General features: G+C 46.0%; 1 protein-coding gene across 1 annotated transcript; it reads right to left on the reverse strand.

The window, feature by feature from the left end:
• Positions 1–940: 940 nt before the first annotated feature.
• BRPF3 (bromodomain and PHD finger containing 3) lies at positions 941–18034 on the reverse strand. The gene is made up of 12 exons (XM_085083229.1): positions 16633–18034; positions 15511–15667; positions 13959–14090; positions 11903–12031; positions 11237–11549; positions 9932–10195; positions 9281–9781; positions 8680–8773; positions 7566–7663; positions 6826–6923; positions 5192–5346; positions 941–3237 (listed from the first exon to the last, which is right to left on the reverse strand). Exons 1-12 carry the CDS (start codon positions 18015–18017, stop codon positions 3054–3056), a joined length of 3510 nt encoding a protein of 1169 aa, XP_084939355.1. The 5' UTR covers positions 18018–18034; the 3' UTR covers positions 941–3053.
• Between the last annotated feature and the right edge of the window lie 2523 nt (positions 18035–20557).

Here is a 20557-nt window from a genome sequence, read left to right on the forward strand (position 1 = left end):
CTGCCCCAAGGTGTGATAGGAATACACATCTCGAGGCATCCCTTGCAGGGAGGGTTTGGGCAATGAGAGGAGATGAGAACTCCCAGGGGAACAAGGGAGAGCTGTGTTGGACAAACAGGGTATCAGTGCTGGCAGTGCCTCCCTGGGCTCTGCAGGGCAGGACTCCAGCAGGAACCATCCTGGTCCAGGAGTGGCTGTCCCCCACAGCATCCCTGGGGACACACTGGGCTGGCCCTGCTGTGGTGCTGTTCAGTCAAACCAGCTGGGATGGTTCAAGGAGCCATTTTCCTCCAGGGTCAGAACATCTGTTGTGTGCCAAGGGCTGGATTTGGGAGGGTGTGAAGGGATGGATTTGGGCCACCCTGGGTTTCTGCCAGCACTCCTGCTGGGCCATGAGGGCTTTCCTGGCAGGGGTAGAGGCTCCCAGTGCCTCCTCTTTGCCTTGCTGTTCCCAGCTGGGAGAAAGCAGCAGGAGCAAGGCTGGGGCCAAGCATGTGACAGGCAGAACCTTGTTGCCAATAAAACTCCAAACAGTATCTCAAGAAATCACTTTCCTAAGGTGGAGTTATTTTTCTCAGGCATTTGGACTTCATGTTTGTGTGTGCCTTTTGTTGTTCTCTCAGAGACAGACGTGGTGGTCCCTAGTTTAACATGAATTAAAAAACCAAAATAAAAATTACAAAAAAACACCAAAACACACAAAAACCCCCAGCATACCCCACCAGCACAAGGTGAGACCTTCCCATGCAGCACCCAGCTGTGTCACCCACTGCCCAGGGAACAAGCTCACTCACTGGAGATGCTCCAGGCAGGACAAGAAAGCTGTCCCTGTGTCACTTCCCTGTCGTGGCTCTTCCCACCTGCAGCTGGGACCACTGGGATGATTAAAAGTCATTATGGTAAGTTCTGGATTTCAGGACAAAATTAGCAAGAAGAACTCTTTCTGAGGGTGTTGGTTTGTTGTTTTTTGGGTTTTTTCCATACATTAGAACATTTATTTCTCAGAGAGAAAATATAGTCTCAGACAGTCAAATTATAGTAGGTAAAATTAGCTTTTTTTCTTTACAAGCATAAATTTTCTTATTACTTCTCTTATACCATCTGATATAAACAATTCTAGAAAGCAAATAAACTCACTTTCTACAATAAATAGAGCAATCTGTGCTTTACAGCAGACTGACAGTAACATTTAGGTTCTGTAGCAACAACAGGATATCAACCAATCCAAATTCTAAAATCATTTAAAAACCAAACAAAACGGAAAAAAAAATAATAAAAGACCAACTCCCAAGACCTTAAAACATATACACAGGTCACTAGTCCACAGCTGAGCTACCACCTGGAAAAGTGTATGTTCCTTTAAATAAATTACACTGTGTGCATATAAAAGACCCAGCAACACAACTGAGGACTCCAAGAATGGTGACAATAGGTCTAAATAATTTAGAACATTTTACAACTATATACACAACATCCTTCCCTAGCCACACTCCATGGGCATTATTGTCACTATTAATATTTTTACAAACTCCTATGCCCCATTTCTATATTTTATAGGAATCTTAAAATTCCTTCAAATGCAGTTCCATGCCCCAATGTATAAGAAGTGGTATTTTAAAAAAGTAGAGCAAGTAGAAATGGCAGTGATTACTCCCTACTATTCATTATCATTAATTATTATTATTATATTATTATTATTATTGACTCCACATTCTCTTCAGTATGAAAAAGTTAAAAATAATAAAAAAATACTGAGTTAAAAAGCAAAATGATGATATTCGATCTACAATCTTGCTTTGCACCTTTGGCTCTTTAAAATGGGAAAGCAAAGAGGGATATGCAACAGAAGAGATCAGAGAAACCATAAAGTCCTTGGCTAATAGAAAAGATTTAGTCACCAAGTTTCCAAACATCAGTTTGTCCCCGTTTTTCTTTTTTTGTTTTTTTTTTTTGCAATGCAAACCCAAAACAACAGGGATTGTCTGGGTTTCCTTGGATGACAACACTGGAGACCCACACACCAGGGAAGGATGTGCACGTGTGGGAGAAGGTGAAACAGCAGAAGGGTTGTGTGCTCTGGTCAGTGCTTGGCTTCAGTCCAAAATGTGTCACAGGAAAACAGGGAGACAGAAAAGGGGGGGGAAAAAGGAAGAGGAGCCTTACACCAAATGTGCATAAACCAACACAAAAGATGCATCTCCCTCCAACCCTGATCAACCTCAGTGCCTGCAGAGCTGCTCCAGCTCATTAGACACCTCCAAAGTTACTTCTTAAAAAAAGGAAGTTATCTTTCCTTAGATACTGTGCTAAGTCATGATATGAAATGTTACTGCCACAAGCAGTAATGAGAACTGAAATGTGAAACTACAAAATAAATTTCTAGGACATACATATAGACACAGATCAGGTAATTTGATTTTCATCTTTAAAGCTCTGTGCATCTGTGCATGTAACTGCAGGGGGGGAAAGGTTACTGAAATCTTAAGGTTTTCTAAATGCAATGAGAGAAATCTAAACATGAAAACACGATGTACGTAGGCAGGAAAATCACAATTAGAACTCCCAGCTACGATTTTCTGGGGGTTTTATGTGATAGGACAATGTCTTTTAAAGAAAAATGAAAAGGCCAATGATGGTTAGGGTAAATTTGGCACAAGAAAGTCCAGCTGGGATTTCTGTAAAGAATCCTGGTGGTGCCAGGTTCCCAGGAATTACCTGGGGCTGGCTGACAACTCAAACCCCTGGCAGCCCAGGGGAGGCAGGGCAGGGGATGATGCATGAGGTCCAAAACATCCAAGTGCTGTGTGCTCTGCTCACTGCAGCAACTCACCTTAGCTCCTGTCACTGTCAGCTTCTCCTACCTACCTTACTCCCTGTAGACTACATTTCATCTCCTGCCAGCTCTTCAGCAAAACACATTCAGAAGGAAGCTGGACAAGGTTTTTTTGGCACATTTCAGGGTACTCTGAGGAGTGCTGACAGCTGCTGGAGATGCTCCACTCAGGCAGTGCAGTGAGGTGTGGAGGAACAGGAGGCTTTGGCCCAGCAGTCCCTCACAGGTAGGTGGCAGGGAGGAAGGGATTGTCCCCCTGCACTCGGCTCAGGTGGATCATGGCTCTGTCATAAGCCACCTGCACCGACTTGCGGATGCTGGTTTTGCGTCCTTCCATCATCTTCAGCTTGTCCACAGTGTCATCCACACCCAGGGGAAACACTTTGTTCCTTGGCAGCCACTGCCTGCAGCAGAGAGGAGTGAAAAGACCTGTCACCTCCTCCCAGCAGCAGCTACACTCATATTTATTTATCAGTAATACACTCATATTTATTTATCATTAACGCCCCACAATGATGCTACCAATGTTTAAATCTCTGCATTTGACATAGAACCACCTGCAGCCAAAATGCCTTCTGAGCACAGCCTTCTCTCTCCTTGGGGTCTTTACTCAAGGCTTTCAGTCCTTGGAGCTCAGGAGAAACTCAGAAATTCCTATGTTTCACAGAGCAGCAAATACAGGAATTTCCATGGTGGAAAGTAAGTTTTTATCCCCAAGAAAGCTCAGTCTTGTTCCAAGAAGTTGTAAACATTAGTTTAGGTGGGTGACAACTATCTGAGTATCATCCAGAACCAGGCAACTTCCAGCTGACATCCCAAGCCCAGGATTGACCCCAATGAATGATTTGTACTGCAAATGCCTTGTCTATAGCAAGTTTTTATTGTGTAGTCATTTGTCCAGGTTAACTGGACACTGAGAAATGTGTCACCCACCTCTCCTGATGACATCCAGCCCCTTGGAGCTCCACCTCAGCCTCTGCTGGCACAGCTCAATGCATCTCCCACCCAGCCAATACGGGCAACCCAGGGCAGCTCAGCTTACCTTCCCCACAAAGGTGACAATTTCAGTCTCTGTGACCCTTCTGCAGCATCACTGAAGTCAATCAAAATGGGATCTGACTCCAAGAAGGGTTTTTAATGCTTTCCTGAAGCACCTTAGCTCCCCACAAACTACAAACAAGGCTCTGAGTGGCCACTTCAGAGTGTAAACATGCAGGAGAGCTTGTATTCAACAAGAGCAGGGCAAAGCCAAGGAAATGTTTGCTTTTATGGGGAAGGTAGTTTCAATTACAACCCTGGATTTAGGTTTTTGAAAACTGATGACTACAGCGACAGGAAGCACGGCAGTGCCATTGATTTGCTGCTAAAAGTCATTAATCTCTCTCTGAAGAACATGCTCTTTATCAAGTGCTTCCTGTAATCAGGAGCAGTGGAACACTGCACTAATAAAAAGCCTCAGGAGTTTGTCTCCTGACACCTCTTTTACCCAGAGGACACAGACAGCCTCATCAAGTGATGTTAAAGCTATCCCAACTTCCCAAGCACATGGCAAATACTTTTCCTTTTTTGTCCCTTCTCTCCATCTCCTTAGACTCCATCAAACACTGCAGCACCCCCAAATGAAGGGGAACTGCTGCTCTACCCCCCTGTTCTGTTCTATCTTCCCTCCAGCCCTGGGACCACCCTTGTGCATTTCAAAGATTTATTGGTGATTTTGAGACTCTTCACTGGTTTGTGCTTTATTACACCTGGCTGGTTGACTGTTACCATGTAAGCATGGTCAGCAACTAATGCTAAAATCAGCAGATTCATCCTGTCTGAAGCACAACAAAAGGCCTTGAGATATTTTTCTTGCTTTGAACCTATGTGCTTACCACCTACATTTTCCATCTTAAAGAAAGATCTTGATTTGAAAACTGCTGGTGCTCAGCACCTCTGAAAAATCAGCCTAGTCTAAATATGAAATAAACCCAGCATTTTGAAAGTTAGCCTGGAAATTTTTGGCAAATCTTTTGTGCAGCATTGGAACAGGCTGCTGGTGTTTTGAAGTCAAATGCTCTCTGTAATTTGCTGCAAATTGGTTCTTCATATGCCTCAGTATTTTTGTGGTGATGTGAGCTCTGGGTGAAGGATGCTGGACTGTTCACTGTGGAAGTAGAACTGTCAGATGTTGTGGGTTTGGGTCAGGAAAAGCAGGCTGCCTTCCTTTTTTAGACTCCTCCTGACTGCTGCATGTTTAAATTCCCCAATTCACATGTAACATCATCACAATCCCTGTATGCTCCCACATCCCAAAGATTATGTTGAACAACATCATCCGCAACAGCACTCCCCACAGCCCTGTCTGCACACACTCACCAGGTTCTCTTGTTGTCAAAGAAAAGGACAAGGAAGAGCTTTTCTCCTGCCTCTGTCTGCCTCTGCTCCCCCAGCTTCAACACATCCATGGGTGGTACTGGGATGGGGACTCCATTGTGGAGCAAACCCTCGCGTGGCATCTTGGGGTCAATTATCTGGGGACACAGGGAGAGGACATTTAGCATAAAACCTTTCCAAGCAATCAAGAAAATGCATTATTTTTTCTGTTGTTTCAGGTTATCCAAGCTAGACAAAGAAGTCTACTGTGGGTGGGTAAGCAGAATTACTTGTTTTGCTTCAGTGTCTCTTTCTAAAGAATTTTTTTCCTTGAGGTTTCCCCTGTGGGAGGGGAAACCAGTCAGGCCAAAATCCAGGCACCTCATCTTAAAAAAGGGCAAGGATGTAAGTCTGCAGTTCTGTGTGGCTGTAGATGATTTACACCAATGGGAAATTCAGTACAAACTCAGCAGTATTGTGTTCAGCAAAGGATTTCCCTCCCTCCCTCACTCCAAACTCATGCAGTAAATGCAATGGTCCTGCTGTACTCCACAGGCAAAATGTGATTTCACAACAGCTCCATTCTGGAACAAATCAGCTGCCATTTTTCAGATTTACACCAAATTAGGTAAGAATCAGGTCCAATATTTTGAGAGAGTTGACAAGCAGTGCTGGCTCCATCAAGCCAGGGGAACACAGACTACAGTAATTTTGAGGATAAGTCACAACAGATGCATCAGTTCTCCCCATATAAAGCAGAAATGTCCATGTTTGTGCTATGTCAGCACAGGAGGAGAAGAAAACAGCAGAGAGTGGCTGCAATAATCAGTCTGTTCTTCACCTCCTAAGGGCCTGGAAAAGTAGATTGGCTTTGACATTGGCCATCTGTGGAATTTATTAAAACACTTCACCACCACAGCAAGCTGCTATAAAAAAAGCTTTTTTTGGAGGCAGTCTCAGTGGTTAAATCCATTCTAAGCCACAGTTTAACTCTGGCTGTAGCCACGTGGAGAACTAAAAATGCTTTGGCTGGCCAAGATGGCCAACAGATCCATGGATGTTCCCTCTTCTGGGCTCCCACTTGGAGTAAGAGCATGGATGAGGGTCAAACTTCCAGCACAATCTGCCCTTTTTGATAGTATTAATAGACAAATATCCAAAGACAGATAAACAGTAAGAAATAACATTCAAGGGACTAACACATGCCTATATGCTCATATTTAAATCAAACATATGGTTGTTGCAAGAGGATGTAGACAGGGCCAGCTGGGCACCTACATATGGAGCTGTGCTCACTAAACAGGAAAATGTGCAGGCAGCAGAACCTGGTGCCTGCATTTATAGAATTTAGGTCTTCTCATCCCCAAAGTACTGACTACTAGCCTCAGACAAAAGTGAAAAGAGTCTCTACCCCTGACAATGAAAGAACAATGTTTTATGAATCCTCTGCAAAGCTCTGAAACAATGAGCACAGGGAAAATTCACTGTGCAAAGGAGAAACAAAAAAACCCAAAAAGGCACATTTGCATTATTTTGGGAAGATTTCCTTTTCTGTCTGGTTACACTGCACAACAGCACTGTGTTCTGGGCTATCTGGGCTGCAAGTTGAGGCTGTGGGAGAGGCAGAGGGCACTTACCAAGGCAGGGTAGGAGGGATAACCACGGCACTTGGCCCACACGAGCTCCAGGGGCTCCAGCTCAGCCTGGCTCTCAAAGGACATCAGGAGAGGCCTGCCTAAGGGACAGCAGGAGACAGAGCTTGGGAGGCTGTTAGCAGCAAGAGGGTTATGAAAACACAAGGAACCACACTGTCATCTAGCTCAGGCCTCATTGTCTCAGTGGCAATCAACTGAAACAGATGAACTCCTGCAGTACTTAAAACACACTGACAGGACAAAATGGAAAATCACTCATTGTTTGTACCTACATGCATTGGGTGTTCATGATAAAATTTAGCAGGTACCAAGCTCCAGCCTGGCCACAGGGGATGTCCTGCCTTCTTCATGCTCTATCAGCACAGTCATGTTCAGCATAAAGATAAAGCCACAGTCCCCCAAATCATGGGTCTGTGCATGCATTTAGCTTCACATAGCTTTCTTCAATACAGAAATGTTAATCCAATTGAGTCAGTGAAATCAAATGGCTTTACCCAGCAGTCCTACAGAAAGCATCCCTCCAAGGGGCCACAGGGCTCAGGCAACCAGGAGAGGTGAAAGCACAGAAAACCTTTCATGCAATAACCTAATCTGTAATAAAGCTGGTAATGATGCCCAGGCAGCTCCAACCTGGGTAGTTCCATGTTCCTGGTGTGCTTTGAGATGTGTTCCCCCTGGCTCAGGTGGGCCCAGAGCAGGGGGTGCTGAGCAGCAATTCTCACCTGAGCCACTGAAATCAGAGTCTCCATTCACACCTTCCAAGAAGGGCACCCGAGAAAGAGCTGGCTTCCCTCGACTCCTCTTAGGAGGCATCAAACCACTGTCAGGAAGATGTGGAAAAGCAGGGCATTAGGAGAAAACAGATTATCCTTGAAAACAAAGGCAATGGATTCTCCGAATTTGTTTAAAATACTGAAAAATTACTGCACTGGTGCAATACTGATATGAAAAGAACACTGAATACTTAAGCAAAATGTGCTCTCTTCTGGTGAAAGCACACTGGACACCATTCCAGCTTTCCCATGAGCCATGAAAAGGCCTCACAGAAACCAAGCTGCAAACATGAGGAAGGAGCCCAGTGAAAACTTCACACCTGAGAGCTGCTGCAATGAGGCCTGGAGCTGGCATGAGCTACACCAGCTGTGTGGAGACTTGAGAGGTGACACAGCAGCCCTCCTGGACTTTGTCAGCCCCCGTCCTGAACATCCTTTCACCCCATTACTACAAACATTTCAGAAAATGGACTACTTCCACCTCAACCAACCATTTTTTCACATATTGTAATTTTTTTTAGTTTTTTTAATAAGCAACCTATTGCGAGTGATTTTGGTGCTGAAAGACTGGAGAAAAAGTAGTAAACAGAGCTGTTCCTGAATAGAATAACTGTACAAGTTATCCACAAGACATCAGAAGATGTCAGGTGTATGCTCTAAGTCTGTTCAGTCATGTTTGAAGTGCCCAGTTCTGGTTTTAAACTTCTGAGAGGAAGGAAACAGCTATTTAGTAGGTGGTACAAGTTCAGCTTTACCTGCAGTGCTGAACTGAAACTCGAATTTAAAGTTTTTTCCAGTTTTGTTTCTCAAGAACTGCAAGGCATGCATCAGCAGAGAGGATGTGCACTGAGAAAGGGAAGTGTAACACACACCCACTTGCTTGAAAAATCAAGCACTGCTTTTGGGACCTGCAGCTTAAGAGGACAGGATGAAAAATCAGCAGCTTTTTGTCTTTTAGAGTCAATACACAAGTAACAGGGTTTGAAATGAAGAAGTCAAAGAACAGAAGCAGACAGATGAATCCAGAAGGTGTTCCAGGAACAGTTTTGCATGGGGCACTCACCTGCAGGCTTCAAACACCAGCCCACTGCCCAGGGCAGAGCTGCACTCAGAATCAGAGCCACTCTCTGCATGTTTTGCAAAGCCATTGGTCACTCCTGCAGAGGAGACAAATGGGAATGACAAGGAATGACCCCTGAGAGCATTCCCAAGCCCAGAGCAGAATAATTTGTGACACCCCTGAGCTTCACCTTGGTACCTTTAAATGTCTCAAATGGAGATGACTAGAGTTCAGCTAAGCTATCAAAACCAACATGTACAGTCAGTGGAGAAGTGCAGCTCATTGTGAACATGTCTTGTCTGTCCTGTTTTAGAATCATGTGAAGAGATGCAGCTTTCACCAAGTGCCTTCAGTCACAAGGACTGTGTTCTCCCCTAAGCATAAAGTCAGTTCCAGGAGTGTAGTTTAGATGCAGTTTTTACTCAGCCACAGGAATTCCCCTTCCTCAGCCCCATCTCACAGTTTCCAGAAGGAAAAGAAACCCCAAGAACTACAGAATCATAAAATCAATTAGAAATGACCTCTGAGATCATCGAGTACAACCTATGACCCAACAGCACTGTGTCAGCTGTGGCACTGAGTGTCCCATCCAGCCCTTCCTTACCTCTCTGTCCTGCCTGCCTGGGTGACTTCTCTCCACTGCTGTCACTGCAGGTCCTGCTCTGGGGCCGTTTCCGTGCCTGTCGCTCCCCATCAGGGCAGGAAGGTGAGAGCTGCCCGCTCTGCCTGTGCTCCTCCCCATTCTCCAGGGAGCACTCCAGACCCCTCTGCAGCTTCACCCCGTTCTTGGCTTTTTTAAAGAGGACAGATGTCCTCCTGCCCACGCTGCTGAGGGAGGCACTGGCAGGGCTGTCTGCAGAGGACAGGGCCAGGCCATTGAGGCCGTTGTTGGACAGCAGGCGTTGGAAAGCCTGGTTCTCCTGCTGCAGAGCCTTCTTGTCAAAGAGCTCCCTGTCTGACAGCATCCTCTTCTGCAGCTGGTTCAGGGACTTGCTGTCACTGATGGGTTTGAGAGTTGGAGGGTCCTGCATAGAGTCCAGCTCTGAGAGGGTGGGTGCAGGTCCTGTGGGCTCCAGGGTTGGAGGCTGCGGCATCTTGGCACCATCTGTTAAAGGAATAAAGACTCTGCTTGAGCATTTTAGAAAGTTATTCCCAAAACTACCAATAGCCTCTTTTGCTAAGGTCACAGGAGAAACAGCAGGTTTTGACCTCTGGCATGCATTAGAGAGCTGGAATCACAATTCTGCTGGCTCACCTTTCTCCTCTTCCTCATCCCCTTCCCTGGATGATGTCTCCAGCCCCTCCCGTGGCTCAGTGTCCCCGTTGGGCAGGGCCTTGCTCTGCTGCTGGGCCAGTTTCTGCCGCAGGGCGTTGATCTCCCGCCGCAGCAGCCGGATGCGCCGCGTGCGAGCACCGCTGGAGCGCATGGTGCTCACCGTGTCCAGCTTCTCCAGCAGCTCCTTCAGCTGCGCCTCCAAGGACAGGTGAGCCCGGTTCTCCGGGGCCAGGATGTTATCCACTGCAGCAGAAAACATGGAAGAGTGAAGGGAAGGAATAAGGCTTCTTGGAGAAGAATCTGGGGCCAATGCCAGGCCTCATTCTCTTTGATGCTATGCATGAATCAATCGTTTTAGACTGGGGATTTAGCAGTCAATAATCTGGGAGCTTGGACTTCCTTCCTTTGGGTAAAAAGCAGCTGATTTAGCTTGCACTGTCCTTCAGTTCCCAGTGAAAGCATGTGTGTCTACACCTCTAGCTCTCAGCCTAGACCCTTGTCAGAAACCTATTTCATTGTCAGTTTAAATGACAAAAGCAGACCACAAAGAGAAGTGGCCAAAACAAAACTTGTTTGCCATTCCTCTGGCTCTGCTGGAGAGCTGGCATCAGCAGCAGCAGGACAGGCAGCTGCACACCAACGCAAATTTCACAATGACTGTCCATCTGCACCCAAGAGGGCTTCAACATTTAGGAACCAGATGGCCCACTCTGAGTGCTTGATGGCTGTACTAAGTTTAACCAAGTTACTCAACCAATTGCTTTGGAGCTGCATCTCAAGAGAGCTGTGGGAATGGATGGGTTGTGGTGGGAATGGAAAGTTTCAGTTAGAAGGACTGCTTGGGTCTCAGTACCTTGATCCCCATCACCCCCTCCCAGCTCCATCTAGCCCAGCTGCTGTACATCTTCCCTGTTTACAATGAAATGTATGAGTTTTCTCCAGTGCAAAAATTCCCAGATCCTCCTTTGCACCACTCTTTAAAATAGTGAGTTTGTGTCACATTCCTGGCACAATTCAAAGAGCATGGGCAGTTTACAAGGCTTTTCCAAGACAGACATGCACTAAGAGAGCTGGAGCTAAGCTGCACCTAGCTCAGAGTGCCCAGCTCACCTGCAATCTAACTCTTTGAGGTTCTAAAGGGGTTAGATATCTGCCTAGGTAATCAGATAGGAAAATTCTCATATGCACAGTGGCTATGATTTCCGCACAGGCTGAACAACACGCTCAGAACTAAAGTTACCATCTGCCTGAGAGAAAAAAAAAAAAAAATCAATCATTTCTCACCATCCTCCCAAGAAAAGCGGTAAAAGTCGTGGGGTTTGGGCGACTCAGGCAGGTGAATCCCCACGCCAGTGTCAAAGCCGATGCTTTCGGCCTGGCGCCGCGCGTGACGCAAAATCGCTCCCCCGAGGTCTCGGAGCCGGACAGCTGCTCGGTGGAAAATCGTGTCTTTAGCATTATACCTCATGCAGTTGGCAACTATAAGGTTAAAGTCTTCCTCAAACTCATCCAAGGTTCGGTACAGGTGGGACTCCAGCTTCCGCCTCATGGTGGAAAAATCCATTGGGTTGGAAATGAATTCCAGGTAATCTGGAACCTAAACATATAAAACCTGTACAATTACAAAAACCATTTACTAGCCAACCAGAGCGCACCCAGCACAAGCACTCTTAATGCCCCTTCCACTGGTAAGGGGCAGCAACAGAAGTTCATTTCTGTGTCACTCAGGCAAGGCAGACACACCCTGGCTCTGCAAAACATTACTTATCCAAGATGTGCTAAAGCTTCCAGAAAAAAATGCCCTTTTTTTGTCCTGGGAGGATACACACATCATGAGTCCTTTTTGAGACATTCTTTAATCCACCAGCAGCTTGGGACAAGGTGGTTTGTGCTTCTGCCCAGCAATATCTCATCTACAACCCGTGGAACACCTCTAAGAAAGAGACTTGCCTCGTCCAGGTTGACAGGCTCTGTGAAGATCTGGGCAGCATCCTTCTCCTGCAGCAGGTCCAGGGTTGTGCGCAGCAGGACATTGAAAGGGGTCAGCTGCAGCTCCATGGCAGCCTGCTGCACCTTGACCTGGGAATGGGAACACAGCCATGAAGACACTCACTGAGGACAGGATCTGTCAGTGGTGTCTCCCTCCTGATTCTTCTGAATGATCCCCCCAGCTTTACTCAGTGGTGGAAACCTCAGGCCAACACTGTTGCAGAACTTCTGGCAAACACCTTGCACTCTCCATGTGCAGGATGTACACTGCCCAGTCTAGTGGCACAGTCCAATCCTTTATATCGTCCTGTTTATTCAATCTCACAAAGGCAAAACCAGAGGAAACCCCAGGCAATTAAAAGATCCTACAATTAAAAATCAAAACAGGCTTTTCACGCCTGGCAAATTATCCTGGAGAACTCCCTGCCTCAAGATATCATTCTTACACCAATTAGGAACATTACACAAAAATTAAAAGTATGCAGGCATTTACATGAACAACAACATGCATAATTAGACTAGAGAGCAAAAACAACATTTAAGACATAAGCTCTCCGACTTCAAGGCAGAAAGCAAACAACAGAGGTTAGATGTCTGCAAATTCCTAATACTGTTTCTTATATTCTTTAGGAAGTCTCTAATACTGTTTGATTTCAAGCAAACAAGTTGTAGCACTGAAAATCTCTTACACTGAAAATCTATTCAAAGAAGACTGGAACAGGATAAAAGTATTTTTTTTTGTCCTTTAACATCTTCATTTCTTTGATCTTATAATCACTCGTTATGTCATTAAATCAAACTTCAATAACAAAGGTAAGCAAGTCTGTTTACACAAAGCAAATTGTATTTGATGTGCTCAGCAACGAGACAGCATCAGTGAGAGAATGAATATAGACAGATAGAAAGACCACATTTTTCCCCCAAAATGGGAAAAAAGCCACAAATGCAAGATTCTGGAGCATCCTTCTCCACTCACCTAAAAGCTGGGCTGGGATACAGCCCAACTAGATACACTTTTCTGTGGTATTTTATCCTTTTAGAAAGCACACCATAGTTTCCGTAAGTTTTTATGGATTTAGCCAACTGTGATAGGGTTGTATCAAGATATCAAAAGCAAACAAAGCCCAAGAATGTTGTTTTTTTTTTTTATCCTCCTACCTAAAATATGTTCACACAGCAAGCAGGGCTGAGCCACTGATGTAAATCAAGGACAATGCAGCAAGTGAACCATCAAGAGTACTCCAGAAAAGCTGTGGGTAGTTTCTGGCTATGAAAAAATTGCTCTCAGAGGAGCTGTGATCACAGAGGATGCTGCTTTCCCTCTCCCTGCAGACAGCCTGAAAGCACCCAGGCAAGGCCTGAGGCTACATGTATGGGCTCACTGAACCTATCCTTGAGGATATTCCAGCCAGAGAGCACAGCTGTGGGTGCAGCAACCAAGGTAAGGACAGCAAAGATCCTCCACAGGCGAAGCTGGAAAACATTGGAAGCAACTGGTGCAACTTTGGTGATGTGCACACAGCTCAAAGAGGAAATTGGAAAATTTAGTAAATGGTCTCCATCTTACAACTTTTTCTTCTAAGAGAACAAACCATAGGAATTTTTAGCTTTAGAAATTAAGAGCTGAATTGTTATTTAGACCTCTCTCTGGAGAAGGTGTTACCAAACTCCTGAAATAATCATGAAAGGAAACCTAACTTCTACTCTGCAAAACACTTGGTCCATGCCCACAAATACAAGGGGTTCTGTAGGTCAGGAATCAAATCCACTATTAATGATGCAAATACATTTTCCCAGCACTCTGCAGCCCAAGCCTGGTTCTGAGGGCAGAGGCTGCACAGTGCAAACCCATGACTGGCACAGGGAGAGATGGCTCTGCACACCCAACAGTCAGAACCCATGAAAAGAGGAAAAAGCTCAAGAAAAACTGTAGTGCTCCTCCTGTACCTCCTACATCACAGAGTGCTTGCATGGGACTGAAGTTGAGTGCAGCAACTCAACAGTCAGAACTTCCTACCTGCTCCCTTTTGAGCTTTTCCCTCTTTCGGATGAGCTCGATGAGCAGCCGCGCCCTCTCCAAGTCATGCCGGAGCTTTTGCCAGTACTTCAGCTCTTCCTTCACTGCACTGGTCTTCTCATCCTGCTCCTTCTGCAAGATAGAAGTGGGGTGAGATAAAAAAACACAACAGGCTTCCTGTGTTTCCTTTTTTTCCTAGGAATCCCCTGTGAATTGCTCTCAGAATCTTCCTCTTATTGCCTTGTCTCTTGTTCAGACCATGTCCCCTCCTTCATCCAGCATTTAGCTGTCTCACAAAGAGAAAAGCAGCTTTTCTAGATTTTACCTTATCAGTGAAATTAACCCAAATTAACCCAGCTTCACTTCAGTGCATGCTCATTTGCACCCTCCCTGCTTTTACATCTAAGTTTATTACAGAGGCTGGAAATTTTTCTGTGCATTGAAGCAGCAGCCCAAAGCATTTACAGTCTAAAGGGAAGGTGACCAAAAGGAGGGGAGAAAAGAGTTATTCTTATTCTTTGTAACCAATAAGAAATAGAGCCACGGAAAGACATTTGCCAAGCATGGCCACCACTGGGAGATGAGCTCACACCTTCCAAGACACAGTTCAGTGGCTTCACAACACAATCACCCTTCCTCTCTTAAATCTGTAGATTTTTAATGGTTTGGATGATATACCTGAAGTGCATACTCTTTCGCATGACTGCCAAGAGGACAATTGCTTGATTGGTATATATTAATAGGACATTAGTTTTTAAGAACTTACTCATGGTAAACTGCCAATGTAATACACTGAGGAAATGCTGCACTTTCCCAAGCTCCACACTGATGAGTGGGGAATAATTTTTTATTTATCACCCAGAGCAGTCTTCTTGCAAACCAAAAGCCTATCAGTTCCTCCAACTACAGTAAAAATATACTCGCACATTGTACACAATACCTTCTGCCAGGCTAAGTTAGAGGGTAGAGTTCCACTGCTTCATTACTTCCCCAACAACTTCTCATGCAAAATGCAGTGCTGCTTAATAGCACCAAGATTGAGTGACTCCAGCTGCCAGCTCAAAAGAGGAAGCAGAAGAGCCCAGAGCTGATGATTATGTCTAAATGTGTGTGGTGGTTTTGATATCTCAAACCCATGACAATGTGCATGGGATGGACAGAAGCTGAAGCTGCAGGAAGAATGACCTGAACTGGAATTTGGCCATAACTCTGGAGTTAACATCCATTTTCTTTACTCACTCACAAGGAATGTGGTTTTATCATTCATCTAAGAGCTCAGTCCACCAAGGGTCCATCACACCCTTGCACAACCCTGGGTCTCCTGACTTAGGGGAAAAACTACCTGCTGTCTCACCAACACCAACTTCAGTGGCATGATGGATATCCCACTAATACACCAACTCAGCTCTTCAAGCACAAGCACACCAAGAGGAGAACAAAAGTGCCTTACATCTGATCTTTTCACTCTCACTCCCCTCCCCAGCCATGTGCTAAGCTCATCTCCTCCTGGAACCCAAGCTCTGTATCCTCCCATCTGGGGAGCAGGCAGTACCTGCTCGGCGTTCCTCTGGGACTGCAGGTGGGAGTGCAGCCGCCGGATCAGGGGCACTCCATTCCTCGCCTGCCGCTTCAGCAGCCAGTAGTTGTGCAGCCTCTGCATGAACTGGTTCTTCCTCTGCAGGGAGAGACCACTGCAGATCTTGTTCAGCCTGAAGGAAGCAGAGAGGGTCATGGAGCCAACTGCAAAGCAATCGTGGCTTTGCACACCCTGGGGTTTCATGGTGAAGCTTTGCAGTGTTGTGTCAATGCACAGTGTGAAGTACAAATAACTGGGATGATCTGAGATCTCCTCACCATGAAGACAGATGTGCCCACTTTTCATACTGGAGGGTTCCACCAAGCACTTGCCACAGCACAGTTAAAGTATGAAATCATCAATTCAGCTCCAAGCATTGATTTCAGAACTACTTCCAGTGTCAAAAACTTTCTGGGGGTCATTTAAGTTTGATGTTATTAAGCTGGAGCCTGGGAAACTAACTTGACATGGCTCCAAAGATAATAGATCACCTATTTTAACCTTTGCTTACCATTCTTAGATTACACAAGGTGCCTTATCAGCAGTTTTCCAAAGCCTATCTGTTAAAATACCAGTGACACACCAACACACTTCCTAAGGCACCAAACAAAAATTCAGCACTACCCAGTTCTGCATGAGGGAGAGCTGGGAGGAAAAATACACAGCCAAATTCAAAGCTGCTTGCAAGACTGTCAGGTTTTACATGCTCTATAATAAAAAGGAGGAATTAAGAAACTATGAGATTCAAAAACATTTAATAGTGGGATGAGCCCTACCTGCCTACCAAGCTGTAATGCCTGAAGTATTTTAAAAACACCTTCACAGCAGATGGGTGTTTGCCCTTAGGGACCACCATAGAGTCTGCATTACACAACAGCTTGGGATGGCTGCTTAGCAAAGCCAGAAAACCATGGTAATACTCAGGCAGAAGAAACCCAGCCACGAGTTATGCTGCACAGCACTCCGAACACAGTTACTGCTAAGCCTTGACTGAAGATTCAGTGTTTCCAAGGTCAACAATGAGAGGGACTGAGCCCTTAAAACAGACCCTGTTCAGCTCCAGCTGTCCAACCCCTTCCCTAAACCTGCAACACTCACCTGTAAGAGGGAATTTGTGCAACGGTCACCACAGGCACGGACAAACGCCCTTTGGTCACGTCACCAGGCTCCTTTTTGATCTTTTGCTTCAATTTCACTTGGTTCTTCTTCACAGACCCTTTGGGAGGGCCAGAATTGGCTTCCTCCTCTCCCTCCTCCTTCACAGTGACCTCCTGCCCATCACCACCAGCAGCTGGAGACCCTCTTCTCACCGTCCCAGGTGGGGAGTGACTCTCACAGTAGGCAGTCTTGCGCACGGTGAACGTCGTGCCGTTGATGCTGGTCTCCCTCATGGGCTCAATCTTCATGAAGAGCCCAGCTCTCTGTGCACAGGTGACATGGAAGGCAGTGTAACAGTTCACCTTGTGGCATTGGATAGCAGCTCCCATGCCCTTCTGCTTGCAGATACAGCATGTGAGCTTCCAGCGAGCTGGAGGGATGTTATTGATCCCTTCGATGGGCTCCAGGAACACAGTGTTTGCAAAGCAGACCTCTGGGATCCAGATGGCACAGACCACGTGAGCCCAGCGGCCATCACTAGTCTGCTTGAAGGCTCCCCCTTTGTTTGGGCAAAGGACACAATCCACGGGGCGAGAAGGGGACTGTAAACAGCAGCGGCAAAGCCACTGCCCCTCGGGGATATAGGGCACACCGTAGCACTCCTGGTGAACAGCCAGATTGCAAATGTCACAGAACAGGATGACATTGCTGTTGTGACACTCATCGTCCATGCAGACACAGCAGAAGGCATCCTCATCGATGAGGGACTGCTGAGCCCCATTGTTGCGGCTCTCAAGGTACGACTCCTTTTCCAACCGATCCACCAGCAGCTCAAAAGTGTCAGCAGAAACTGTTCCATAACCATCAGCCCTTCTCTTCTCGTTGATCATTTCCAGCCACGCCAGATCCTCCTCATCCATGTCATACTCAACTTCTACGTCGAGGTCCTCAGGAGGCTTTTCAATGTACCGGTAGTAGGCAGCAGGGAGGGGAGGAGCATCTGGCTGGCTGAAGGAGTCCACCACACGGAATTTGGGCTGGGGCAAGTGCAAAGACATCCCTGGCGCATGTTTGGAGCAGGACTCCTTCTTCTTGCCTTTGGAAGGTGCTTTTTTAGATTTGGAAGTGAAGAGGGGCTGCTCGCTGTTCTCCTTGTTGCTGTTGCACTCAGTGATGTCCTGGGCTGTCAGCTCGTCCTCGGTGATGAGTTTCAGGGGGTCGTAGATGCTGATGCGATGGAGTCGCCCGTCAATGTCCACCTCCACGATGCGCTGGGCCTGGGCATAGGTCAGTGTCTCTCGGGTTGGGGAGCACTTGAGGCTGTAGGGTGAGGGAGAACGCCTCCCCTCCAAGTGCTGCCGGCACCTCCGCCGGGGCTTCCTCATCCCTGTGGTCCAGAGCTCCTGGGACACAACATGACAGAGGACAGAGTAAGGACAAGGGGATGAGCAAGAAGCAGCACAGACTGAAAAACTCACTCAACACTGCAAAACAGAAAATTTCTACCAGAGTCTCCAGCAATTTCAAGCTTGCTGAGTCTTTACACCTTAGATACAGGCAGGTATTTGATATATCAACCATTTCTTGCAATGTGTATCAGAGCAATGCACAGCACCCTCCAACTTTCTCTATTTGCACCTCAGATGTACATTCCACCATATCACTGGTGAGAAAAACTCAAAATAATTTGACAGCACAATATACAAACAGCCTGCTGTGCACCCAGATCAGCAAACCACTCCAATCCCCTGAAATTCAAACAACACTGCTCACATCTGCTTGCACCATTCACATATTAAGCTCACACAAACCAATGAATTCTCCTCTGTTCTTTTGCCTGTGACTTTTATACCCGCAATGTGCCGGGTGTTTTCCCGGAGGAAAGGAATGGACTGTTCAGGTCTTATGAAAGCAGTTTCCAATTTTTTTTTTTTGGTCAGCTCCAGATGAGAAAACTAATAGTTCTCCCTCAGTCCAGGAGGAGCTCCTCCAAGTTTCACAGCTCAGGGTTGCCACCACCAACCCTTCCATTCCAACACTGCAGATGCAAAAAAGCCCCATAATGAAAAACCATCCTCCAGTTTTGCTTTTCCTTCTCTCAGGGGTCACAAGCAGAACCAGAGGATGAACTGAGCAATGCAGCAGATCCAGATGTGCATCTCTTCTGCTCTGCCATGAAGAAGCAAAGGGGAATAAACATGGAACAAGCAGCATGGATCCAAATGGACTTACAACCTCTGGAGCCACAATTTCCATTCATCCACCTGAGCCACCTGGCTATGGAGAGTCCACAGGGGTACCAAGCAGGAAAGCAGCAAGACAGCTTCCAGCAGCAGGAACTGTGCAATGGCATTTGCTCGGAGCCTTAACAAAAAGCCCCAGCCAGCTCTGCCTGCACAAACTGCTAATCAGCAACCCAGATAATTAGCTGAGAGTCAGCTCCTGACATGAAGGAGGTGCCTGACAGAGGGGAGCAGAGGAGAAGTGAGGAGATGGTCTGGGGGAGGATTCAGACATGGTGGCAGCAGCTCGGTGATCAGAGGGTGAAGGAGGGAGCTGGCAAAGGGGGAAGGTAGGGAGGAAGCCAAGTGAGTAATGCAAGAGAGAAGGGCAGAGTCAAGGATGGGAACATGACTTATGGGAATAAACAAGCTGAGGCTGAAAGAAGTCAAAAAGGAGACAAAGAAAAGCCAATGTAAATTCTCTGTGAGAAGATAAGCCAGCCCAGAGCTTATCTGTTGCTATGCAGAGGCCTGAACCAGCACCTCACCCTTACTTAAAGCAATCCACATATTCAGTCCCTTTCTGTGGGACCCACAGACAAAAAAAAACACACTACAAACCCACAATTTGTGCTTAGGCAATGCAGTATTTGGGCTCTATGAAGGACATAGCTCCAGACACTCTCAATTGTGTGAGTCACAGCAAGCAGCATCTCACAGGACCAGGACCTACAAGAAGTCCAAGCTTATTCCAGAAAGAAGGAACAAAATCCAACTCTAGGAGCAATACTTTTTTCAAGCACTGATTCTGTGAACCATGAGATTAAGCCATGACAGCACCTGTGTCTTAAGAAACAAACAGGCTCTAGGAAAGGTTTCCAAACTCTTCCCTGCATCCACAGAAATAAGCTGCAGGTGCCAGTTTCAGTATGCCCACCCATAATGATGGAGCCTGTAAATTTTCCTGCAGATGTAAAATAAAAGATGATAATTTCTACCTGCAAATATGGATACCACAAATTTTGGGACATTTGCCTTAAACCTTTAATCAGTCACTTGATCCACACACCCAACTGCACTCATCCTAGCTGAGCTCCAATGGCTTCAATAATTTTAAAAACAGGGTATAAAGGCAACTTGATCATCAAATGAAAAAAAAACCAGAAAATCCTGCTGAGAAACAGCTCTGTTACAATTCAAGCCAGTAAAAGGAAAGAAGATACTGGAGGCAAAAACATATATGGATAATAAAGTAATTATTATGACCTGACCACACTCATCGTTAATATTGTCTTCAGGAAAAATGAAGCAATAGCCAATTGCTTGGAATGCTGAGGGACAAGCAAATTTCAGTGAAACAAGCACCTGGAGGAAGGGTTGTTTTATCTGTTGATGGGAAAAACAACAGTGCAGGGTTCCATTAGTGAAACAATCAGTGTATTTCTAGAAAAATTGCCCCAAAGTGGGCTTTGCACCACAGCAACCAATTGCCATAAAACAACCTATTTGCAAAACACACAATCACTTAGCACTAAGAAAAAGCATCTAAAATGCCATGGAAATTGCTGCCAGCAAGAGCTGAGTGCCTGGAATGAGACACACACCTGGATATTAGGAGAGACAATTCCAAAATACCTTGAAAGCAGCAACAAAATCAACTCAGACACACTGAGCTGAGCACTGTGACCTCGTCTACAACAACA

Source organism: Lichenostomus cassidix, chromosome 26 (genome assembly GCF_008360975.1).
Source record: "Lichenostomus cassidix isolate B80296 chromosome 26, HeHo_3.0, whole genome shotgun sequence".
Lineage (NCBI taxonomy): Eukaryota > Metazoa > Chordata > Aves > Passeriformes > Meliphagidae > Lichenostomus > Lichenostomus cassidix.